General features: G+C 47.1%; 1 protein-coding gene across 1 annotated transcript in view; it reads left to right on the forward strand.

Moving 5' to 3' along the window:
- TNIK (TRAF2 and NCK interacting kinase) overlaps nucleotides 1-26300 on the forward strand; it is a 150936-nt gene that overhangs the window by 73220 nt on the left and 51416 nt on the right. Inside the window, 8 exon segments of the mRNA XM_036388836.2 lie at nucleotides 3121-3177; nucleotides 7426-7551; nucleotides 15472-15582; nucleotides 17897-17987; nucleotides 19317-19447; nucleotides 22747-22759; nucleotides 22762-22800; nucleotides 23703-23781. Of these exon segments, the coding sequence (XP_036244729.1) occupies nucleotides 3121-3177; nucleotides 7426-7551; nucleotides 15472-15582; nucleotides 17897-17987; nucleotides 19317-19447; nucleotides 22747-22759; nucleotides 22762-22800; nucleotides 23703-23781 (647 nt within the window).

The raw sequence follows: 26300 nt of genomic DNA on the forward strand, positions 1-26300 counted from the left end.
AAATGTGGGTTTGTGCCCAAGTGAACCTTGACAGCAAATCTGGAGAGGGGGAAATGCTTTAGTAGCTCAGTTTTCCTCCTGTATGTTTTATGCCTTTGTAGCCCTCTCCAGCATGCCCATGGGGGCACCAAAATGGAGGACTGTTGAAAAAGTGGAGATTTTCTGTTGAACCACAACACTTCTTGCCTGTTTTGAGCCACATCTTTGGTGTCAAGGAGGCAGAGTTGAGCAAGGGAGCAGGAGCAGGGCTCAGTCTTAATGTGGTTTTTGGACAGGTGATGGCTGATGGTGTGTGATGGTTTAAAGGAAAAAAACACTGCTGTGGTGATGGTTTAAAGGAAAATACCAACAAGTTTTGGTGGGTGGAGGACACATAGGAGGTAGAAGCATCACAACAAAGCTTTTTGGTGCTTTTCTTGTATTGATACCCCAGTCCTCTTTTGTAGCTTCCTTACAGCAGCACAGATTAACACTGGACAACTTAACACTTGACATTAATTAATTAATTCCCAATTTCAGCTTGCCTTGGCTTTGGCAGAGGTGGTTCCACTTTCTGATCCAACGGGATTCTTTGGAGAGACTGCAGGGGCATGGGTGCTTCTGGACTTGCTTCCAGGCTTTGGGCACAGGCACTGGAATCTGCATGGCCAAGGTACCAGAGGTGGCTGATGCTGTGAGAGGGGTTTATTGCTGCCGTGGCATCTTTTAATGGGTACAGGTTGGATGTTGATTTATTTCCTCTGTTACATCTCCCACTTCCAGTTCTTGGCGTCTTCCTCCAGCCTGTCTGTATCTTTATTGCAAATTCAAGGACATCTGCAGTAGGGTAAAAATCAACTGGGTTTTCTAAACTGTTTATGAAGGTTTCACAGCAAGCCTCAGTGCTGAGCACTAGGTTGAATTAAAAGGGATGGTTGACTGCTGAGGAGATGCCTGTTTTCCCTGGATGGCTTCATCTGCCAGGGTGAAGCTCTGCAATCCATTGTTGTGAGCAAACTACAGAAAAAGCAAACCTTTGCTACAATATCCCAGGGTGAGCACTTACTGGTTCTACTCCACCTGATTTTTGCGTGACTAAGTGCCCCTCATGGCTTACATTAACATATGTTTCCAAGTGGTTTATTTTGTTTTGGTAAATGTTTACACGATATTAAGTTCTTACCATTGTCTGTGAATGTTTGGGAGGTGTGCAAGGAGGCAGCAGATTCCTGGGAGAAGGATGCTGTGGGCACACAGGGATCTTTTTCCCCTTGGCTGGTACTGAGGGAAGCAGGAGCACTTCACCACGGCAAAGCTGGGGCATTTCCTTAAAATACAAAATGAGGTGGTGGTGCATCACATGAAGGAGGTATAACTCCTAAACCCATGGTTTGAAATGCCCCAGCTTGCTTCCCCCTCCTCCTCCTCCAGCTCATGGGAGATGGGGCGTGCCATGGTCCAAGTGTTTACCCTGCTGGTGCTCTGTGGGCTTTAATTAAAGTGTCAGTACACATGGGGACTTCCTAGGCAAGCCAACAAGGACAAATTTAGGAAGAGGAGGGTTTGTTTCTACAGATCATGCTGTCTAAATAGATGGTGTCTAGTGATGTGCCCCTCCTTCCCCACGGCCACATCCAGGGGATGCTTCAGCCACAGCCTGGGGCTGCTGGGCTGTGCTTGCTTTTATTACTTTTTATGTTGCACACTCTTTAAAGTAAAGCTCTTTTTCTGCTGCTAGAACATGGGCTTGCTCAGGACGTATAAATTGTGTTAATAAATGAGCGAGGAGCCCTGGTGGGTGAATTGGCTTCCTGGTGAAGTCATAAATTTGGAGAGGATGATGCTGCCTTGCTCCACAGCCGGCGCGTGGGTTTGCTTCCCAGCGCCGTGCCTGGAAACCTCAGGGACCAGGGAGAGGTTCCCATGTCTGGTAATTTAGGGCTCTTGAGCTGAGATGGTGTGAAAGATCATCTCCAGTCTACAGGAGGGCTGGGAGACCTGACACAAACCCCAGCTAATCAACACACACACTGCTGTGGGGGCAGGAGGAGCCTCCCATTTAGGAAAAGCTTCTATTTTTCCCTGTTTCTGCCACACTGCACCTTGACCCCTCTTTGCTTCTATTGCTGGTTCTGTCTTAGGTGTGTTAATTATCAATGCTGCAGGGCAGGAGCTGCCACTGCCTCTGTGTCTTCCACACCATATCTACAGGATGGCGCCTTGGGCAGCTCCCACAGTAAATGGATATGTAAACTGGGAAATGAGAATGCTTCCCTTTGCCTCCTGTGAGGATCAGCATTTGCTGGCTTTGCTGGAGGAAAAACATCTTTTCCTCAGGCTGCCTGGTTTGGAAGCAGAGCACATGTCCTGCAGTTGGGGGTGGGAATGATTTGATACGAGCAATTTGGATGTGATGTTGGGTGATCAGTTTCTCAGGAAAGGAGGAAAGGCTGGGAATTGCCTTGCTTGATAGCAGTTGTGTTGGTTTTAAGACCTCATAAATAGTTGGAGCTCTTTTATATTTTCACCATCTCTCCCAGGCATTTTCCCATTAGGATTAATGTAGTCAAGCTCTGTGCAACAAACAGTTCATTGCAGTGATTTGCTGGTTTTTTCAGTGGCTGAAAACTGTAAAAACCTCTCTGGCCTGCCCACCAAGTCTTTCTAAAAAGAAATAAATTACTGGGCAGAGTGAATATGGTGCCCTGCAGGCCAGGGGTCCCTGGTGTGTGCCCAGGGAGCTGGGATGGGACCCAGGTGGGCTGAAGGCAGTGTGGGTACCCAGCCAGCACATTCCCATCATCTCAGCTCCAGCAGCCCCTTTCCAGCCGAGTCATGCTCTGTGCTCAGGAGAGGCCCCAAGCTGGTTTTTTGTGCATGGCTGAGCATTAAAGGGTATTTCCAGCACTTGTTTGCCAGGCAAATACAGCACTGAAGGCCCTGTACTAATTAATTGTAGTGGCAGGAGGAAGGGGAGGGAATTGCTTTCTCATCATGGCTGCTGTGAAGATGCTCTTGAAAAAGCAGCAAATAACGTGTGGATGCTGCCAGGGCGAGGAGATTGTTTAAGGATATTGTTCACTGTGAGGAAAACATTGTCACTGAGCAAAACCAAACAAATTTCTCCCTTTTCTTTTGCAGGGTCGTCATGTTAAAACAGGCCAGCTTGCTGCTATTAAGGTTATGGACGTCACCGGGGTAATGTATCCTCCTCCTCCTCCTGCATCCCTAAATTACAGATTAGAGGGGAAAGGGGATGGGGTGTGATAATGTGTGGGGGTGGGTGGAAGGCTGATGTTTCCTGGGATGTAAATTGCCTTTGTCTAAATGTGATGTGTGCCATTAAGAGGTTTTAGTTTTAATAAATACGTGAGAAAAAAATACATCTGGAAGAGTTTTGGAGATGAAGTACTTCATGCTGAAACAAAGCAGCATCCAGTTCCAGCAGTGGCTCTTATAAATACCCTATTAAATTCTGAAGAAAATCATAGAATGATTTGGGTTGGAAGGGACCTTAAAGATCATCCGGTTCCAATCCCTGCCATGGGACACCTTCCATTGTCCCAGGCTGCTCCAAGCCCCATCCAGCCTGGCCTTGGACATTTCCAGGGACGGGGCAGTCACAGCTTCTCTGGGCAGCCTGTGCCAGGCCCTCAGGACCCTCACAGGGAAGAATTTCCTCCCAATATCCCATTTTACCCTGCCCCCTTCAGTTTGAAGCCATTCCCTCTTGTCCTATTGTACATGACTTTGTCAAAAGTAGCAACAGGATCATGTGTTCATAATTCATTTCTGTTTCTCTGCATCCATGATTTTCACTGAAGAGCTTTTGTTCACCAAAAATATGTTGCAATTATTGTAATGAGTAACTTCACGAGGCAAGTCAAATAATTCCTGTGCATCCTACTGCTAAAGAGGAAAAAACCCACACCACCCTGGTCTCAAAGGTGGCTCTTTTGAAACTTGTGTCAGACTGAGAACCACGAATTTACAAATCATTAAATTAATAACAAAATTATGGGGAAAGGATGCTTTCACCATTTCCCTGTTGCCACAAAAGAAAAAATTATTTAAAAACAGAGATTCATTTAGGAGCGTGGCATAAAGATGCTTTTTCTTGAGTATTTTTTTTTTCTAAGTGCCATACTATCCCTCCCAAAGTTCCTGCACTAGAAACAATGCCAGGCTTGGAAGTAAGAATGTGTTTTGTTGTGTTTTCTCCTTTTTTTTTTTTTTTGACTGGAATAACACATTTCAAAATTAGGACTCAATCACAATCTACCCACCTTAATTTTTGAGTTAATGTTTTAGTAGCTTTCAGGAGCTCAGCACATGCAGAAATGACTCTCTCTGTGAAAGCAGTCAGCTGGCCTTGGGAATCTGTTTTGAAATACCTTAGATAATGTGGTGTGGTATTAATATCTATGGGACCTTCATCCAAGTTATTTTTGCTGCTAACAGGTGAAATGGTGTGTGGAAATAAGTCTGTAAATGTGAATGAGATTTCTTCCTGTTTACTTGTAGTATGTACAAGTGCCATTTATCTTGTTCTCGTGGGAAGCAGGCTCCAAGGGAATAGGCAAAGTCACCAAGCATAAACCCATGGCATAAATAGCAGTGAAATTCCCATGGGATGAAGCCTGATGTTAGAATGAATTTTAGCTGAGAAATCAAAATATAACTCTGAGGCCAAACACAGGTTTAGATTTGAATCCATCCTTAATTCAGTTGTTTTAAAATACTCCCAAGGAAAGATATTGGAGCAAAGTACCTGAAATCTGATACTGCCCAGTAATAATTTCATACACATCTTTAAGTAGATGTCCCTGATGTAAGACTTTACCTTGTAAAGCTGGGCCTCATGTCTGAATGTACAGGGTGTAAATCAGGTATTTGTCATGGGATGTGGCTTTTGGATATTTAGGTATTTTTCCCTTAGGCTGCTTTTAGACGGGGAAGGCTCGTTCAGGGCAGGAGCAGGCTCAGGCAGGATGGGCAGTGACCACAATGCAGGCAGTGCTGACCTGTGCTCTGCCAAGGGCTGTCTGGGCTTCACAGCTCTTGGTGCTGAAGGCACTTCTAGAGCCTGCAGGAGTGGTCCTGGGCATTGCTTCTGGAGGAGTTTCTAAAGCTGGTCCCTGCATTGTGCCTGCAGCCATGCTTGGCACCTGCTCCAGGCTCAGTGCTGCTGAAAACCCAAACTCAGTCCTTGGCCTCCTCCTCACACACAGTGTCAGAGCTGCCACTGCTCCATTTGATCCTGACCTTCCATCCCACCTGTTTTTGCAGGACATCCCTGGTGACAGTGTGTCTTTCAGAAGTCAGCAGAGAGCAGAATTAGTGGGGTCATCCCAGCCATAGCCATCTGCAGCTTTGGAGTGTGAAGCCCGGGCTGGATGGGGCTCTGAGCAACCTGGTCTGGTGGAAGGTGTTCCTGTCCATGGTGGGGGGGTGGAACCAGGTGATCTTTAAGGTCTCTTCCAGTCCCCAAACCACGGTGATTCTGTGTTCAGTGAGCTCCCAGGCAGCACTTCATCCTGGCCACGTGCTTTGCACTAAACCCCAACAGGCTCCTCACAATGATGCTTTGTTTAACTCACCTCTGCTCTTACTAATTATCTCTTTGGGAAGATTGCAGAATAGAGGTCCTCAAGTTGCAACACTTCATCAGTTTGGGCAGCTGCTCTCACTGAATTAAGGTTCAGATTCATTTTCCAGGGCTGGTCCTGCTGTGTGCTGCATGACCTACATCCAGCAACGGATGTCACAGAATCAGCTGATGGAGGCAAAGTGAGGCAGCAAAGCCTGGCCTGTGGCTTTTGTTGGGTTTGGGATTGGAGTAGTTGCAGCAGCTTGCTGTAATGATTCCATCTTCTTCCCTACTGGAAGGAATTTGCTGAGGATTTGCTGCATTTGCTGAGGATGACTGCTCTCAGTAGTCCTGCTTGGACCAGGAGTTTGGGCTGGAGCCCCCAAGCCTGGCCGTGCAGACACCTGGCATCCCCAGGTGCCATCCACAGTTCTTATGCTTTGGAGGCTTTTCCCACCCATTTTGAGTTCTTCAGCTTGAAGATGGAGTCAAAATAAAACTTTAGACCAAGTGTCCCTCTGGCTTGCCTCCATGTATTTCCTAGAGAGCCAGGCATGAATGGAGGGATGAGTGAAAAGCTGGATGGGTGCTCAGAGCTGGAGGGATTTTGTGCTGAGTGCTGCTCCTTGATCTCAGCACTGTTGAGCATCCAGCTGCCTTTTAGTTCTTGTTGCAAAGGGCTTCAATTAATAGAACCATCTCTGATAACCTTCATGTTATGTGCCCTGGACAAACGAAAACAAGCAAAGTTGTGTTGACTGCTTGAAGAGAGGTGATAAAGGTTCTTCCAGGATGGTCCCCTGGTTTCCTTTGTAATGTTTGAGCCTGTTCCTCCTCCTCTTCGGTGCTTATACCCTCCATGTTCTTACCAAAAATAAACTGGAGGTTGTTTATGCAAGCTCCATCCAGATATTTCTTGTACTTGTTCTTCCTGTCTTCACCTTTGCTGTTCTTCCCTGAATGGTATTTTGGGAAGAGAGATGTGTTTCTGTCCTTGTTAGGTGACACCTGGTCAGGGGGCACTGCTCCTTGAGAACAGCTGCTCCTGCAGCTCTCTGCTCTCTGGGTGCCTTGTCCTTTGCCCATTTGTAAAACTGAGGTCAGGAGAGGCAGGTGAGGGACATGGGAATAAAGGAGAATAAAGAACAAGCAGCCCTTTCTGGTCCTTTATAACAAAGCTTGCTGACATCAAGGTGCTGAGTGCTTCCTGTGGAAATACAGGGGGCTGGAATTCAGTCAGCTTAAAATAAAACCAGGCCACCTTTGATGGGTGTGAGACAAAGAGGTGGGACATCAAAACAGGTATTGGTGTGGCTCCTCTGCCCCTGCTGCTTCAGCTAAAGCCACTCTGCAGGTGGGACAGAGAGGGGCTGGGACAGCCCATGGGAATGGTGCATGTCACCAGGACTGAGTTATTCTGATGGAGTTTGTGGGCCTGCAGCCCCTGCTTGCTCCCCATGTGGTGCCACCCCACCATCAGCAACTCCTGGTGCCTCCAGAGGGCTTCAGGGTGGGCAGGAGTGATGTGCCAGAGAGCTGGGAGCACAGGAGCACTTCTGCCATGCAGTGGTTTGTAGAAAAACGCCTTCTCTGGTGTGTCTGTGAGCGTGCATCACTGGGGTAACACAGGTATGGTTGAGCCTCAGAGCAACATGAGTCTCCAGAGCAGCTCTCATGCTCCCAGGATCTGCTGCAAAGTGGCTGTAAAAAATGGTGCAAAAAAACCTGGGAGGTCAGTCAGGACTGGGGTGCTTGGAAGTTCACCCATGTACAAAGACAGCTCAGACCCTGTGAAGTGCAGTCTCCTAATGCCTCTGGTTTTGTCTTTCTTTTCTTTTCTTTTCACCTCCTCCCAGGATGAAGAGGAAGAGATCAAACAAGAAATTAACATGCTGAAGAAGTATTCTCATCACCGAAATATTGCTACATATTATGGTGCTTTTATTAAAAAGAACCCACCAGGAATGGATGATCAGCTCTGGGTAAGTTGCTTTCTTTTCTTCAAAATAACTGGGATCTAATAGAGATTTTTTACTCTGAATTGTCCTCTTACCAGCACCCAGCTTACACAGAACCCCTTATTTTGCATTCATCTTCTTTAAAGCCATGGCTTTGATCAGGCTCTTACTGCACTGCAAAACACATCTCCATTTTGCCATCAAATCTTTTCAGGCTGATTGTAAACCCATTTTTATCCTGAAGTGTCATTAGCAATATCTTTATTACAATAGTCAGTTGGAAATCATTCCATCTTCTGGCAGCTGGAGGGAGCTGGGAACATCTCGGGGAAGATGGAGGCTGAGGGTGATTCCTGCCAGCTCTTGGTGGTACCACTTGTGCTTCACATTTCATGGAGCCTGTGCAGGCACATAAAGAGGAGGGGACAGTGAGGGGAGGTCAGGGGGCTCTGTGGCTGCTCAGCCACTTTGGTGGAGATGCCTGATGTTGCTGAAGGGCACCGAGCTGCTCTGCATCTCCACAAATCCTTGGCTGCCTCCTCCTGCTGCTTCCCTTGTCAGGGCCTTCTTGGTTATTAATTCAGCATTCCCAGAGCAGGGAGGATGGAGTTTAAATCTGCTCTATCCCTGGGGAGAGACAGAGCATCAGAGCCCACTCCCACAGCAGCAGCTGGTGCTCAGGGCAGGGCAGTGGCACCACAAGTCAGGGCTCCAGTCGTTGCTGTAAAATTAATTAAAGTTGTTGTGCTGTGTTCTGAGCTTGGCTGTGCTGGGTGGAGTCTCTGGAGCAGCAGCCTGCAGTGCCTCTGGCCATCAGAGCAGCAGTGTAGGACCCTGCTTTCCTTAGAGGTCTCTTGGAGAGAAGGCTGGATATCAGTACAAGGACCTGCATGTTGTCCTGTGGTTGAAAAAGTCTTTATTTCCTCCCAGTCTTGTAAATCCAGTAAATTCTGCCTTACCCATGTGAGGGGCTTTTTTAAGTCTGTGCCCAGTGCTGGGACTGGTGGAGGCATTCCTGGGAAAGCTCCCCAGCTGTCGTGGTTTGACAGGAAGTAGGTTTCCTGGGATATGCTGTGGTCACCAATAGGTGTTCAGATTTTAATATTGGCACCTGGTGTGGCCACTGGGGACAATGGATACCCCTCTGAGAACACAGGGGTTAAAAATCATGTCCTGGCAGCACAGCCCTGGCCTGCGGAGAAGCAGGGGTGCAGGGAGAAGGTGTCCAGCCGCTTGTGGGAGTCTCCAGGTGGGCAGAGCCCGAGTTTTTAACCCCTTTTTGGACAATGAAAACTTTACAGAACATTAACCTTTCCCAGAAGAGAGATAGAGTGGAAGATGAAGAAGGAAATAGGCAAGTGTGATGAAGGTCTGGGCAAGTGAAGATGTCGGGAGAGAAGAATCTTAGGTGGGAAGAGATGATGGAGTAGCTTAAGTGGACTCTTCTTGTTATAGCCATGGACAGAACCATGTTCCTTCTGACACAGAGACTGCATCCAGGGGGAGGCAATGGCTCAGAACCAAGAGGGTTCAGTGTTGGTACCCCTCTTGGTTCTGAGCCAAGGGGGTGAAATTTGGGGGGAAAATTTGGGAAGTTTCACCCATGGGGTGAAATTTGGGGGGACAGGTGTCCCAAAAGTGAGACTGTGCTCTTTTTGGAATGGGACAAAGCATCCTTAAAAGACGACCCTAGAAGCAGCTCTGGTCCACGTGCAGATGAGAGCACTGGACATGAAAGGAAGAGGTCAGAATAGCAAATGTTCTCCGGGCGGTGCCACGAGTGACACGGAAACACACGAGGCTTCAGCTGTGTTTCCAGGGGAAGCCTATGGCACAAGAAGGACTCCTCTCCTCTTGATGAACTGAGGATTGATTGTCTGAAGGGTGGTGATGGACCGAGAGTTGAAATTTGGGGATGATAGACGTACTGGAAATTTGGTGAGGGGAGGAGGAAATACATTTGTAAGGTTTTAATTTTTCCTGTGTGTTCCTTTTTACATATAGTTGTAGTGTAGTTAATAAAGTTTTCTTTATTTCTAAGTAGGAGCCTGCTTTGCTTATTCCTGGTCACATCTCACAGCAGAAACCAGGGAGAGGGTATTTTCATGGGAGCACTGGCATTGCACCAGCATCAAACCATGACACCAGCCATGGAGAGAGGTGTGCTGGTGCCACTGTGTTAAATAGCTGTTGTTTCAGGATCTGATTGAATTAGGGCTCGTGTGAACTCTATCAGTCTTGCCTCACAGATAAAGGCTTGTTTATTTTTCATTGGCTCTTTGTTGGAATAAAACGGTTTCTGATAATGCCCAAGTAATTCTTTTTATCGACACTCGGGAGGCTGATACGGAAATAAAAAATAGGGAACTCTTTCAGTGGAGATTAAAATCTCTCAGAAACGTGGCAGGCTTCCGACATGAGGTATTGTCAGTGCTGCTGCTCCGTTCCACAGCAGCCACTTGCCCTGAAAGATGAGCTCAAGCTCACTAAACAACCCTGTTGTCAGAAATTAGGGAGCTGTGCAGAAGGTGTTATAGCAGATGCATCACAAATCTGCTATGTTAGGTAAAAAAAAAAGGAAGCAAAAGTCATAGGGACAACCTTTATGGAACATTTAAAAAGAAATTTTAAGATATGAGGTAGGTTTATTCTTGTGTTGGATAATGCGTTGTATTCTGGGGTGCTGTGGGTTTTCAGGAGGGTTTGTGTATCTCTAACTGAGGCGAGGGAATCCTCCTCTGGTGCAGAGGGACAGGGTGAGGGTGTGCTGCAGAAACTGGGGAAATTCCCGAGCAGTAAACTGCTGCTTCTCAGAGTTAAACTCATTAAATTCCCCTTGCTCTTCTCAAATCTGAGCTATGGGATACCAGGCTGTGCATAACCCAGAAAGGTTGTTGAGATATTTTGGAGTGGGTGATTTTTAAATGGTGGGGGATGAGGCATTCATTTAGAAGTGAATTTAGCATTCATTTTAGAGCTGGATGGGGGAGGTGACCCCATCCCAAAGGACCCCTGTCCTGAGCACTGCTGGAAGCTGCAGGCACTGTGACCCCTGTGCCCCTGTGCAGGGTCGTGGAGGTGCCACTCAGCTGGACACTTGTCATCTGCCCTTGCTGTCCCCTGTGCACTGAGGCCATGGACAGAGCAGCCCCCCCACCACGTGCAGCAGGCCCTGGGGCTGTGCAGAGTGTGGGGGCTGAGCAAAGGCTGGCACAACCCAGAGCCCACCCAGGGCAGGGCAGAGCCCGCATGGTCCCCAGGGCCAGCGCTGGCTCCAGTGGATGGGCTGCCATGGCAACCCTGCCCGCAGCTGCATCTGTCACCAAGGGGGACAAATTGCTAATAGGCAGGTTGCCAGATAGCCACGTGGTGGGGTGTCCTCTGCAGCAGATAATCTGGGCCAGTGTGGGGGAGAAAGGAGTGAGGGTGATGTGGGAGCAGCCCCTGGGTCAGGGTGGCACTGCTGCAGCTGTGCAGTGCTCAGGGCTGTGATTGTGTGATTGCAATGTGTTTTTTCACTCTGTTGAGCTCTAGGGGCCCATTGAATTGCTTTAGGGTGATGTGAGCAGAGTCACACCAGGGATCAGCAGAGCAGAAATGGGGGCAGCAAGGCTCTGTTGAAAACTGAGCATGAGCTGTCAAAGCACTGGGTTACACCTGTGCAGCTTTGAGCAAGATTGCTCTTAATATGTTTATATGCCCTGAAAAATATTTTTGGGCAGTTGCTGATTCTTTGCATTACAGAAATTAGATCATGAAACATTTGAGAGGGGTCAGTTTTGGGTTGAGCTGTATCTCTCTTTAGTCTCTCCAAGCTCTGCAGTCCCTGGGGAGTGTGAGAGGATCGGGGCTGCTCCTCTGGCCCCTGACTGAGAGCTCAGGGTTACCAGAGCAGATTTCTTCTGCTGTCTGGCAGAGTAATCCAGCACTATTTAACTCTCACTGCTCTTCAGAGCAATGTCAGTGCTGTAAACACTGCAGGACTGTGAGCACAGCTCCTTCTGCTGCCATCCCTAACCCAAAGACATCAGCCTGCTCAGGACCCCTGGTGTCAGCTGCCTCCCTAAGGGGCATGGCTTGCTTGGCTGCCTTGACATCCAGGGAGATGCAGGCAAGTAATTTATTGAGGAATTCATGTGGGAGCACTTGGATGCTGCAGCTGGAGAGGAGAGAGCAGAGCAGTGCTGGCCCCGTGCTCCCACCTGGGTGTGTGGCTGCAGTGTCAGCCTGCTCCCACACCCCAGCACCAAGAGAAACAATGAAAACCTGGCCTTGTCTCACTGCTGAATATTTTAGTTACTGCTAAACACCAATTTGATTGCTATTTCTGTTTCTGAAAGGGGCATCAGCTTTTCTGCTGATCCCCCAAGGGAAGGTCTCTGTGTTTTTAATGCTCCATCCCTGCCTCCAGGTGCCACCATGTGGGGCATGAGGGACTCCTTTGCATGGGAGCCAGGCTGAGGAATTTGAGTGGCCTGGGCATATGGGACCATGTTGCAACCAAGTTCTGTTTACACACACAGCAGAAGGATTGATTTCCAGCAGCATTTAGCCTGAGGGTGTTGTGTGCTTGATTTCTGTAACTTCAAAGAAGTCAAATTGTTCCTGAGCTGAGGCATAGGAGCACAGGAGGATTTGTCTTGTATAGTAAAATATTTAATTTGGGGAGTTTCTCTGGACAAGCTGGAGCAGTTCACTGCAGGATGAATTGGGGTTGGTGTTCTGGAGATGCTTGGGTTTGAGCTTTTCCAGGTAATACACAGCAGTGATTGGAACAGAGGTCTTGCCATTCCAAACTGAGGAAAGTAGTGGTTGATTTGAAAGCTGAAAAGGCTCTTTAAACAAAAAATTCATGAGACAGCAGGACACAGAGATTTACAGCTGCAGCTTCTGAATTTGCCTTGCTTATGAAGTTTGCTGTCACTCTGGTCTGAAGAGCTAAGCAAATGCTAAATGAACTGTATTTAAAAACACTTCTTCAATAAATGTCCTTGCAAATTAAATTTCAGAAGATGATCTTACCTTTAGCCCATCTTGATGATAATTTTAATTATGGTTAATATAAATTCAATATGCATTGCCAGTTTATTGTCTTACTCCATCATGGCTTCATCCCTTAAGAAAATTGGTAATGATGCAGGTGTGTGAGGGCAAAGCACTCACCCAGAGCTGTGAGATTTGTGAGAAAGTATTTTAGTATCCAAGTGCCCTTTGAAGCCTTTTCTGAGTATATTAAGCTCTGCCCTAAAATCAGCAAGAACTTCTGCTGATTTTAATTTTTCTCCTGTAAGACTGTTGGTTTGGTTTCCAACCTAAACATACCCATAGTGTTCATAAATTAATATTATGGTAATATCTGCATTGTTCTTCTCCCTCTCTGGTGCTTACCTGTCCTTATTGTTGGCAATATACACAGGTAGCCCATAGCCATCCATTCTCTGCATGGCTGAACAAGCCCTCAGCTCCTCTGAGAAGACCTGGTTGTGTTCCTGTACCCACTCCAGTGTGCATTTCTTGTTCTTGGGCTCCATCACCCAGCAGGACATCAGTGCCTGGCCTGTTGGGTGTCCCCTTGGCCTGCCATCATCTGTGGTTCCTCTCCTTGGAGGCTGCACTGTGTGAGCTGTGGGTGGGAATTCTGTAGCATCCTTCCTTCCACCTGAGGAGCATGAGAAGCCATGAAAGCAAAAGGGGATCCCAGTGCTGCACACAGCAGCCACCCACACATGGGAATGGGGCTGTTCACATGAGGTGTCCATCAAGGACAAGGATACTCAGCCTTGTCACCTTTCTGCTGCTGGATTTCTTGGAGAATTCATGGCAGAGCTTTCAGGCTGTTCATGGTGCTCAGCCCCCTTGGATCTGGAGCCTGTTGGTGCTGGCAGAGATCTGCCAGTGCTGGATATTTCCCTGTGGATGCTATGGGAATATGCACCTCTTAAAGAAATTCATTAGAAACACCCCTTCTATGACTTTATCTTTTTCTCTCTGTTAATTTAATCTCCAGCAGGTTCCACAGTTACAGATTTGGGATACATCAGCAGGTGGCTGTATGATTCCCCTCCTGATGCAAAGTTAATCTTTGCTCTGTGGAAATCAAGGGCAGGGTAGATGACCAAGCAGACTGCCAGCTCCATTAAGATAATCTGGCAAATTAATGGATGTACTGTGTACTTTTAATGGGATTTCTTCCATATTCTTTTAAGCATTTTGTTTGCCATGCACAGCATAGCAAGCCCTTCCTCTTCTTCTTGCTCCAAACTCTGGTGAGAGCCTGTGGAAGAGTTTTCCTGGAAGAAGACTGGCAAGGGCAGCATTTTGGATTGCAAGATGTTTGTGGCTGGCTCAGCTATCAGGATTTTGCTTTCCAAATTTGCTGCTGCGGTATCCCAGATGTTAGTTAAATCAGACACACATGAAGACACTTATATTCACCACGTGTCAATGGTCCAAAGGGAAGAGAAGAAAAGCAACTTTGAAACCAGTTGCTCCATTATTCCCCATTCAGTGAGCAATGAGTAACTAGGACTTAGGCCATGTCAGTGACCCAACTGGATGGCTTGGCTGCTGCTGGGGTGGAAGAGCTGTAGGTGCATTCCTTGCCTTTGCATGGGGCAGATTTTAGCCAGTGACCCATCCATTTCTGCCATTTTTTCCATTTCTTGAAGCCACTTTCATGACTTAACAGGGATATTCAAAGAATTTTTCAGCAGCAGTTCAGGAAGAAAAGGGAAACTTAACATCAAAACTAAAGATAGCAACGTGGTCAAAGCCAAGTAAGGTATAGTCTGCTCAAGTATTTTATTTAGCCTGAAGGTTTATGGCAGTCCTGTGTCTGGATTTTATGATCATTATAATTTATGATAGTCTTAAATCAATGCATTTGTGCAATTTGGTCAGGAGTAACCCTTCTGCTGTTTTAATTCTCTTCTTGGCCTGTGCTTTTAATCGTGATGTCACTTGCTTGGAGAATGTTAAATGCCATGTAAGCCTCATGTGATAAGAAACTTGAAACATGCACATTGAAGAATCTGGCAAAGGAATATCTTCAAGTAGGAAGCAGATCTAATTGGAAAGATGGTTTCACATCAGAGAGGAAAGCACTTGCCCAGGCCTTGGAGGAGGCTTGTTGCATACACGGGCTGTGCTCACTTTCTGGAGTACGCTGATGGCTCCTGCACACCCTGGGATCTGTGAAATCCCAGGGAGGCAGACTCACATCCCGTGCTATTTTTGTAATGTTTATTTCACAGTTGTTCAATGACAAGATAAGGTTGGGCTGGGTTAGATCATTACATTTCTATATTTGATATACTGAAACTTTGGAAGGTGTACAAGTGGTGGTGGCCAGTCATGTTGGAACCAGCCTGAGCAGTGGGACAGCAGCTCTCTCCTGCGAAGTGTGACACTGCTTGGTAACCTTCCCCTCAAAGGAGGTTTCCTGCTCAAAGACAGGGTCGGAACCAAAGTTTGTCTGGTTAAATAAAAAATAAAAATTGAAAAGTACACCTGGTTTCTAAATCATAGGAGGCTTTCAAATATCTGCCTCAGTGCCTTTGTATTTTCAGGTTTGAAGAACTTGCATGTGAGAGGCAGAGTTTTGTTTTATGGCTGTTGATACTAAACATTGATCAGAAATATAAAGTAGGGTGTGTAGGGGTAGGGTTTGAGATTCTGATCTCCTCCACTGATTTATAGCACTGGACTGATTCCTGTTTCTTGCTCCCAATCTTCTGGAGGGCCACAAGCCTTCCAGCCTTTTACTGTTTCATTTTCTCTCAAACCCCAAATGGATTACAAGCTGATAGGTCCAGGATGATGTTCCAATGGCTCTGTGTAGCACCAGGGGGGTCCCCACAGAAGCAGTGCCAGTGTCAGGATGCTGCTGCTGGTGTCACTGCACGACATTGATGGCATTAATGACACTCCTGTTCCCTCTGGCAGCTGGTGATGGAGTTCTGCGGCGCGGGCTCCGTCACCGACCTCATCAAGAACACCAAGGGGAACACCTTGAAGGAGGAGTGGATTGCCTACATCTGCAGAGAGATTTTGCGGGTACGTGTCCAGGGGGAGCTGGATGTGGTTGGGAATGTGGCAGTTCAGGGCTCAGGGGACACAGGAAGCCTTTGGCTCCGCAGATCTTGTGGATGCTGTGCTGCCATGGGCTGGAGCCTCTGTGCTGCCAGCGGGCGTGAATGATTCATGTGCCTGTATGATGCATAATAAATAAGCCCTGCTTAATGCCCTTTAGCTCTGTTAGCTGCCTGAATTTTAACCCTCTTTTTCCTTCAACAAAAATATAATCTCCTATTAGTATTAAAAGGGCAAAGATTTATTTACGTTTAAATTATGTTTTTATTTAACAGAAAGGTAAGGACTAATAAAGTCTGTGGAAAGAAGAATCTTCATGATTAAAAAGCATCCTATGTTTTATTAAATCCACATGTCTGATTTTAATGAGGATGCTGTAGCTTTTATACTCACAATATAAATGTTTGACTGAAATGTCATAAGATGGGCCATGCCAGAGTTTCATGTACTGGGAGCTGGCAAAGTCTTCAGCAAAGACTTTCCTGCATTTTGCATTGCTGAGCTTAGAGGATGGGGTTGTAATGGTTGCCCTACATTAAAGTCTATTGCTCTGTGAGTGAAAGACTTGTTCAAGAGGAAACAGGAATATTTGGCATGTGAAGGAAATCTGCACAAGAGCTATCAAGTGATAGGATGAGAGGAAAAGGCCTCAAGTCACACTAGGGGAGATTTAGGAAAAATTTCTTCATCAAAGGGGTTGTTAAGCACTGGAACAGGCTGTCTAGGGAAGAATGGATCCCCATTCCTGGGGGGATTTAAAAGAGATGTGGCTGTGCCACTTAGGGACATGGTTTTGTGGTGGCCTTGGCAGCTGTCAGGGTTGGACTCTGTGGTCTTAAAGGTATTTTCCAACCTGGACAATTGTTGGATTCTATGAATGAAAATGAGGCAGAATGATCACTCCAAATGGATGTGGCTGACACTGAGGCTGCCACGGGTGTCCAGAGGTGACACAGCATTTCTGCATTGACCCTGAATGCCACTGCCCACACCACAGTGATGTGCAGAACATGCTTGGCACTGTAGCTCATCAGCTTTTGTATGGACACTGCTTTCAGTGCCAGGAGGGCACAGTTACATGGGCTTATTTTTAGTGTATGAGCTCCATGAGCCTGCTCCTTAAAATAGTCCCTGGCAGTGAGTCAAAACCCAGCCTCTGACTCATGTCCCAGGGCCAGCATGGGGTAGTGTCACCTACTGCATTTTGGCCACACATTGGGGTGGTGGTGGGTGACCTCTGTGGGGTTTGGGGTGAGGAAAGGCTCCCAGCTTCACACTGCAGAACATGGCTCAGGCTTAGTTCAGACAATGATGGACAGTTGGAATTCTAACACGAGGCTCAATCCCACATTGTTAAAGGATTTATTGAAATCATGTGGAATTTTTGTTTTGCCTCAAATGCTCAAAGGTGCCTGTAATCAAGTATAATATGGCTAAAAAAAGGACTCCTATACAGATATAATCTGTTCCACAGTTTTCCCAAGGTAATGAGCATAAAATGACTAATAACTACCAGAAACGATAGCAGAAATCCTTTTCTTCCTCAAATATGAATGTTTAATGTGAAATGCAAACCTAGTGCAAAATTAGTTTTTGAAGTAATCCATATTTTTCCTAAGCTGGCAATCTGGGTGGATTTTGCTTTAAAACTGAAATAATAAACGAATGAAATAAAAATGTGGGTTGCAAAAAGAAATTAATGAGCTAATAAACCAGCACAACAGCAAAGCTAGTTTACCTTTAGCCTTTGAGACAGGCTTTTCACTTGAGCTATATCTCTATTAGGGATATGTGCAAGTTATAATATTTGTATTTTCATGGTAGCTTTTTTAATACAAGTTTCTCAGTGTACTGAAATCCAGTTTATTGGACCGATATAACAAGAGAATTGTTTTCTTCAGTTTCTGGATGATGGAAATGGAGAAAGGAGACAAACCCATTCTATTATTTCTGCCACAGAAATGGCTTCCTGAGGCAAGGGAGCACATGGGGGAAGTCATGTCTGGAGTGACAGAAGAATTTGGGTTAATACAGGTTCCTGCTGGAATGGGAAAGATTGGGTTAAAACCCCTCAGAATGGGCAGGCTCCTTGCCAGGCATGTCCTCCCAGCATGGGACATGGGACAGTGTTTGGAGCATGTGATAAACAAAAGCATTCTCAAGTGCTTAACTCCAACTGTGAACCTTTCATTTCTGGAGCATAATTGGTTGAGGAGGAATGTCAGAAAATAACATGCTTTGAACTTGGGTTCCTCTAACCTTTCTCTGAATTCTCCAGGGCTTGAGTCATCTACACCAGCACAAAGTAATTCACCGAGACATCAAGGGACAGAATGTGTTGCTGACAGAAAATGCAGAAGTGAAACTAGGTAAGAGTGGGTTAGAGCTCCTGGAAACTGCAGGTGGGCTGGCTGGGGAGAAGCAGCAAAACTGGCTTGTACATGGCCTGAAGAAAGAGGATGGGTACCAAGAGCTGCTCTCTGGGCTTTGTTATGTTGGCTTTGATGCATGACCTTGGGTGCTGACCAAGTGCTGTGCCTCAGACTGCCAGGGGTTGATGGCCAGGTTCTGCTTGCAGAGATGCACCTGCAGTGGTGTTTCTGCTCAGACAGCTCTGCCACCAGGTACAGGTTAAGCAACCAACACCAATTGTTCATGCCCTGGATTGAAAATTGCCCTGTGATCACCGCCAGAAGTTGTCAGTGGCTGTTCCCCCACAGCTGCATAGCAGTGTCCTAGAGAATAATCCATTTTCAGTTTAGCATGACATAATCCAGACTCCTTTTCCAAGCTAACCTGATGGAGGGGTTTAATTTGCAAGAACTACTCTGAATTTTGTGCACTCTACCTGGAGAGGAGGAGGCATTGGTGTGGAGATCAGCAGATCAGTGCAGATGATGTGCTCACATCCTCACTTGTCCAGTATTGATGTTATTGAGGCTGTCTTTGCACAATTAATTTATGTTGGTGATAGAAGGTCCCTTACACTGGTCATGTATGGTGCAGGTCTGGTTTTCCCATGCCTCCTCTCTCCCTCTACAGCAGAATAAACCCCTGGCTTAACAGATGGCAACACCAGCTCGTTGGGCTTTATGCTGGTGAGGATTCCTCTCCAAGGGGAAATTCTCCAGGGCAAATCTCTAGCCATTGTGTTGTGCAAAGTGCAGTTAGTGGACCATAGAGTATTCTCTCATTGGTTTGATTTCATCATTTTTTGCTTCATTTTGCAGCTCTCTGCTTGACATTTCCCATGGGCCTTTGTCCTTGGTCCTTAGCTCCTTAAGTCTTTTGCATTTCTGCCATTTGCAGCAAGAATTTAGGTAGAAAAATGAGGCTTCCACCAGTATTTGGCAGGCTTCAATTCAAATGAGCAAGCATAGAACAAAGGCTGCTGCTTATTCATGTAGCTAACCCTGTTTCTCATTAGTATGAGGAGCTGTGATTTCTTTTCATTGCCTCCTGGCAAGGAGGAGAAGGCACAGGGTTTTGTACAAAACCTGGACATCAGATGATCAGGTTTGTCCTTGGCTGACCTCTGTTGATGCCAGCAGAGATCAAACAGGAATGTCTTCAGCCACGTCCCCCTTTCCTGGCTGTGCAGGGCTGTTCGGAATGAGCACAATGTTTTACATGGAGCAGCAGAGCATTGCTCAGGTTTGTCTCTGACCTTACCATGCCCTGCTGTCTCCCTGCTGCAGTGGATTTTGGTGTCAGTGCCCAGCTGGACAGGACTGTGGGCAGGAGGAACACCTTCATTGGCACGCCTTACTGGATGGCCCCCGAGGTCATCGCCTGCGACGAAAACCCCGATGCCACCTACGACTTCAAGGTACCTAAACCAGCATCTCCCTGCTCAGGGAATCATTGCAGCAGTGAAAAACACATTGGCAGGCAGCACAGGCTCCTCCTGCTTTCTGGCTGTGGGATTTTGGGATGCCAGTTCAGGTCCAACCTGAATCTTGGTTGTGCTGTTCACGTATCCAAATTTACTGTGAGGAGTCTTTCCCCGTGTGGAGAAAGGTGTCAGACTCAGGCTTCCTACCTGCTACCCTGCTTTTTGGTGCTTTGTGTTTAAATGCTCCAGTCAAACAAGCTGTATTTGCTCTATTTACTCTGGAGAGGAGTCAGGTCAGGTTTAGAAAGGGTAAAATCACATCCTCTGGCCTGCAGGCTGATATTCACAGGGAGATGTGAAGGCTGCCACACAATCAGACATTTAGGGGACTGACCTACTTTTCACATGTCTCTCCAGCCTGTTTGAAGTTTATTTTTGGATCAGTGGCAGCACAACATCGCTGCTGAGTTATAATGTGGCACATAGCCCTGTGCCATGCAGCAGATCCACAGCAAGGTTAGGAGTCCCACCTGCCCATTCAAACTACAGTGAGGTCTGATGTTTAAAGCAAGGAGAGCTTATTATAGTTTATCTATTATAGTTTATCCTGTTTCTGCCTTACTACAAGTTTCTGGACACACATCTGTAGAAATATCCCTTGGTTTTTTGTCCCTTGGTTTTTTGAAGTGTCCCAGAACTTGAATTTCTAGCTCCAAACCTCCTAAGGTCCACTGAGTGTGTCCAGAGAGGAGGGCAGGGCATTGCCACATGAACTCTGGGGGGGAAGCTCAGGCATATGTGAAGCTTGCTGTACTTCTGTTCATGTGCCTGCTGAGAGGTCACTTCACAAGGTGATGTTTAAAAAGGACTTTGAGACCCTCTGGTGTGAGCTGCTTTCTAAAAGTAGAACACTCCAATGTAACAGAGCCACAGCCCACCATTGTGATACAATTTTGGCTGCAATTACTGATTATTCAGAGAAATTTTTGAGAAATGAATGATTTTAAAGAAGCCAAATGATGCTTTGCTCTTGCAGCCATTTAAGTGCATCAGTCAACTTCTGAACTGAGGCTTTTCCAGAGAGCAGCTCTCCAGTCTGAGTTCAGACTCTGGGTTACAGAAATTGTTAATGATGGGGACATGTAGAAATAGTTTAATCTCCAATTACTTATTACTCTTTGATTAAGCAATTACAACAAGCATTTCCTCAGCTCTGCTGAGGGCAGTGCTTCATGACAGGGCTGCACCCTGCACTGGCTGCTCTCACCACAGCTCCACCGACAGCTGCCTGTGCAAGGCTCTCATTAATCACAGCTTTTTGTTATTATTTCTTTTTAAAAGGGCTGATATCTTCATAGGCTACTTCTACCCTCTGAAATCCCTGAGGATTTTCCTCCTGCCAGAATAACTGGGGCACTTAATATGCCATGGACTGATGCACAGGCTCCAGGAGCAGAATCCCTCTATTGTCCCCGAGGATCAGATGCTCACAGCGAGCCTCTGAAGTTGGCTCTGGCCATTTTCCCGTGGCTGGGGGTGTGGAACAGGAGCTGATTGCTGCTGACACGCTCCTTGCAGGGTGCTTTCAGAGCTCCTGGTGATGTGGGAGCCACTGGACATTAGTCCACACGCCGGATCACAGCCTTGCACCTGATGCTCCTGCTTTGAAGTAGGGTGGGGAGGATGTAAATGGTAATTATTTCTTTTAAAAAGGATGCAAATCAGATGCTCTCAGGTTTGGCTGACTGGCTTAAAATACTGAATACAAAAAATGAGATTTATAGGGTGAGAAAAGCAATCCTCACAGGCTTAATCTCTTGGACAAAAAGCCTCTGATCTCACTGTTTTCTTAGCCAGAAAGAGATGCCTGTGTAATCTATGGAAGGAGGCAGTAAATACCTCCTCACATAAATAAACCACTTTAAAAAAGAACAAATAGAACCCCCCCCAGCTGTTGAGGTTATTTGTTGTTTTTTTCCCCAGCCAGTCTTCCTTTTTTCTTTAGAGATATCTTGTCAATAAGCTTAGAATCAAAAGGAGGAGGAGAAGGGAGCCTGCTTCCCTTCCCAAGTCAAGGCAATGCAAATACATTAGCACAGCATCCCTTTGCTGGATGGACTGAAAGGCTTTTCAGTCTTCAAAATAAAAAAAAAAAATTCAAAAAAATCCTGAATTCCAGATCATTATAAAATGTGTGCTTCCTGCTGAGCTTTCTGCTTTCTCTGGGAGACTCAGAGAGATGATAATCCCTCTCTGTATTCCTCCAGCTTTAAGATCACTTGGCATCTTGCATATAATACTGGGCACCTCAATATGGAAAGACACATTAGGAATTTGGAAGGAGTTCAGTGGCAACCCAGAGGGAAGGGGTCATGTGTGCTGAATCATGTGGAAAGACTGTGATAATTAAGTATGCAGCAGAAATCCCAGCTGACCAGAAACAAAGAATGGATGAGACTGTGCTGTGAAAGGGCTGAAAATAAGATTTGAGAGAGAATTTTTAAGCAGGTTCAGAGATGTGTAACAAGGACAGCAGTTGTTGAGGGACAACTTGAGCTAAAAAAGAGGAAAAGTGCCCTGAAATTGGAAATCCAAGTTGCCTTTCCTGGAGGGTGTATGTGAAAAGGTGCTTGTGGCTCCTGGAGTCTCTCTCTGGCTCTGGCTGGGCTTTTGGGACTCTGTAGTGGGAAAAACAGCCTGTCTGGGATTTATTCACTAAATGGTAGATTTAGAGGCTTGAGGCAGTTTAGAAAGAGCAGCTCTTGAACTGGAGAGGAGAAAAGTGAAGTGGGACTGCAGGGACGTGGCAGAAAGCAGGGCAAGGGAGAGCTGGGTGTACAAGAGGAGGGGTGGAAGGCAGAGTCCACCCCTTCCAGCCTTGGTGGAAGCAGCAGCATTGGTCTGAGTCGTGCTCCCAGTCCAGCAGATGGGTTCTGCTCGTTTTCTCTCCCTGGGCACGTCCAGCCTCTGCCTCCTGCACTGCCAGGAGAGCCAGTCCCTCCCCTGGGGCTCCTTTCCAGGGCTGGGGGTGCAGCCACAGCTCAGTAGTGATGGTGGGGTGGGGAGGAGGCACTGGAGGGCAGAGAGCTGGGGGTTTGGGTGATCCTGCTGGCAAGGGAGAGGATGGAAGGAAGAGTGTTAGAGGCATGAAATCAGAGTTTCCCAGATAGGTGCATCGTCTCTGCTCTGATCCTTCTGGAGACTCAGGGCTGAGCTAGGCTTGGGAACAGGGGGGTAAATAAATGTGTGCATTCCTCCTTGCACTGGCAGTGTCCCTCTGCTTTCTTCCACAGAGTGACTTGTGGTCTCTGGGATAACAGCCATCGAGATGGCCGAAGGTGCTCCCCGTGAGTACAGTCATGGCTCTCTTCTTTACCCCTGGGTTAAGGTGACTGCTGGGCTTTGCTGAGCACCAGCCAGAGCTCAGCTCTGTGCAGGGAACACCACCCCAGGGATTTCCCTGGGATTGCTGAGGTGGAGCTCACAGCACCCATGGGGACAAAGCTGCCAGGGCAGCATGGCCCAGGGGCAGGGTGGGCAGGGAGCAAAGGCACCTGTGTGACACCTGATACATCTTGGAGCACTCTGGGACATGGTTTCCTCAAATAAAACACAGATGAAGAAGGGGTGGAGGACTGGAAGCAGGTAGAACACCTCAGAGCTGGTGTGACACTGGTGGTGACACCCTGGTTCACCTGGGTGCAGCTGCACAGGTCACACTGCCACAGTTTCAGTGTTGTCCTCAGACTGTCCTTGCTGGGAAATGCAAGCCCATAAATCAGAGCATCATGCCATGTGGTGTGGCTGTCCCATGCTGTGGCCCACTGATGTCAGCACCTGGCAGGTGCTGAGGACCTGGAGCTGCAGGAGCAGAGATGTCCCCAGCCAGCCCCTGCAGTGACCCTGGCAGTGCTGGGGACACTCACAGCCCTTGGATGGGGACACCAGACCCTGAACTCAGAGCCCTGGGATGGGGACACCAGACCCTGAATTCGGAGCCCTTGGATGGGGACACCAGACCCTGAACTCAGAGCCCTGGGATGGGGACACCAGACCCTGATTTCGGAGCCCTTGGATGGGGACACCAGCCCTCACCTGAGCCCCAGGGCTGGGGGTGTCTCTGGGGGGTTGTTGCTGCACTCATCCAGCCACAAGGGTCTGGCAGCCTCAGAGGAAGCTGGGATCTCCCAGCTGGATCTCCCAGTTGGATGTGTGTGCTGTATTTAATGCCTCCTCTTACAAATTGCAGCTCTGTGTGACATGCATCCCATGAGAGCCCTCTTCCTCATCCCCCGCAACCCGGCCCCGAGGTTGAAATCAAAGAAGTGGTGAGTTTCTTTCTCCATCTTTAGGGACTGTAAAAACATTGCTGGAACAGTCTTTTTCTGCAGCTGGGCACGCTGGGGACATGGTGTTGATATTTATGTAGTTTTGGGGGTTGGTGATGGTCTCCAGCATCTCGCTGGTGAGTGCAGGTTTGGGTTTTGGTCTTCCATGGAGAGGAAGTTTGTTCTGGAGGATCCACAAGGGGATGGAGGCCTTCCTTGGCATGCAGAGAGAGCAACACACTCACCCTGCCATTTCACAGTGCGGAATTGGCTTTTCCTGGGCAGTTTGTGCAGCCTGAAGTCTGATGACACTTTGCTTAGCTCCCGTTTCATTCCAGTCAGGTTCTGTTCTCAAGTGGAAACATGTATCCAGGCCAAAGAAAAAAAAAAGAGGATGGTTTATCTTGAAGGCCCAGGAATGCAGAGATTTGTACTTTGTTTGGGCTTTATTTTAAAATTTTGCAGGAAAAGATACATCACTGTTTTGGAAAAAAAAAAAAAAGCCAAAAAGGAAAAAAAGTGAGGCATGCCAATAAAAACCCACAGGAAAAATATTCCTGAAGCTCAGCCAGATGTTGTTTTGTTACTGTATGTTCTGTATTGATGGAAGTGGAGTCCTTAAAAACACTTGTCTTTGGTTTGTGCTGTTTTCCTGCCCCAGGTTCAGCAGTGTTTTAGTCAGGAAAGATCTGCCACATGTTGGAGAGACAGCACTGCCCCCTGTTCCCAGATGGGCTGAGCTCAGAGGGAAGCTTTGCCTTAATCCTTTAAATTTTGCTTAATATTTTACTGGTTGTACACCCGTAAAAAGGAGAAGAGCCTATGGTATGTACTGACAGCACTTGGGGAAGGAGCAGCAAATATTTTATTGCTGACAGAGGAGTGAGAGGGACTTGGAGACCTCTGCTTTGGATGCATGGTGTTGGGCCTTTAGGACCAGCCTAAAAACTCACCCAGGCTTTGGCAGGAGGCATCTCAGTTTGGTCAGCCTGATCAGCTGCTCCAGTACCAAACCAGGAGGAGAAGGGACCATTCCCAGCTGGCTCTGCAAAGGGTGTCAGATATTCTTGCTCTCTTTGCATGACCTTTTGAGGATACAATTAGTCAGCTGAGAAAATAGTGTAGGTGCTTGTTTTCTGCCAGATCACCAGTCTGCTCCTTTGTTATCCTCACTCCTACAGCACAGAGAGGGTTGTGAGACTTGAGAGTTTATTTTTCATACAAAAGTGCTGTTTATTCAGCAAAGACTCCCTCAGCCTCCAGGCAGAGGGGAGCTGATGAAAGCAGATTTTGAGCAGGATGTTTCCCCATGTCCTTAAGGTAAAAATGGAGCTGGGATGGAATTTGTGTTATAGTCCCTGCCCTGCCATTGCAGGATGTGCTCAGTGCAAGGTGGCATGTTCCTGGGCACCCCCTGGCCACACACATCTGGCAGCTGTGCCAGGTTTGCACATCCTGTGGGGTCTGCCTGGGGTCCTTTGGTCTGCCCAGAGTTGTGCCAGGGGTGGCATCCTGGGTGCTTTGATGGAAGATCTCCTGGGAAACCACGGTGTAATGAAACTCCAGCTTCCAGAGGCAGCTTGGTGCTCCCTTTCCATGATCAACCAGGCATCCCTGGTGTCCATCAGAGCTGGGACATGTGCACCTCAGCTAGCTCAGACCTCTGTTCATCTTCCAAGCTGTCATTGCAGTGGAAAGCTCCAAAGGGATCCAGATAAAGCTCCACCAGCTCCTTGAAAGCAAATTTTTGCAGCATTTTCAGTGTGGCACTAGACAGATTTGCTGTCCTTGGCTCATCTCTCAGATGGAGGTGTTTGGGCCTTGCCAGGATGAGTCCTGGAATTCTGCAAGCCCATCCCAGGAAGAGTGGAGATGTTTGACCAGGCTTTTGGGCTGGTTTTCACAAGCACAGGTCACAAGAACAAAGCAAAATGGAGAAAGGTTCAACTTGGGTTTGTCCTTGCTTTTGTGCACAGGCAACACATAAATAAAAGCACACTTCATGGGCAGACCATCTTCCTTGCATGCAAAAGTAGTGGAGGGACTCCAGTCCCTTTGAGGGTAAGTCAGGAAAGCCAAGAGAGAACACTGGCATGGGAGCCTGCCCTCAATTAAAAATTGCAGAGAGGAAAATAATTTTGTTGCTTGCTAAATCCTCAAACTAGCTTTTGAAACAGCGCTGTGTTCCAATGAAATTAAAGTCTTTGGTGTATGATTTTCTTTCCCAATTAAAGGCAGCCAGCAATGAAGCTTTATTCTCCTCCTCCCCTGTTTGCAGGCAAAATGAACTCAAACTTTAGTGATTTTGTTCCCATAAACCTTCTCTAGCCCTGCGTTGTAAAAGACATGAAACCTCTTTGTTAATGAGGTGATATTTGCACTGTGGTACCACTTTTCATCCAAGCAGCTGCAAAAGCTTTGCAAACATTGATTTAAGCTTACAAAGCCCAGGAGCTGGAGGAACGTGTGTTGCTCCAGGAAGGTGGGCTGACCTGGGCCTGGGAGGGGATGAAATGTGT

This window comes from Molothrus ater, chromosome 10, assembly GCF_012460135.2.
Source record: "Molothrus ater isolate BHLD 08-10-18 breed brown headed cowbird chromosome 10, BPBGC_Mater_1.1, whole genome shotgun sequence".
Taxonomy (NCBI): domain Eukaryota; kingdom Metazoa; phylum Chordata; class Aves; order Passeriformes; family Icteridae; genus Molothrus; species Molothrus ater.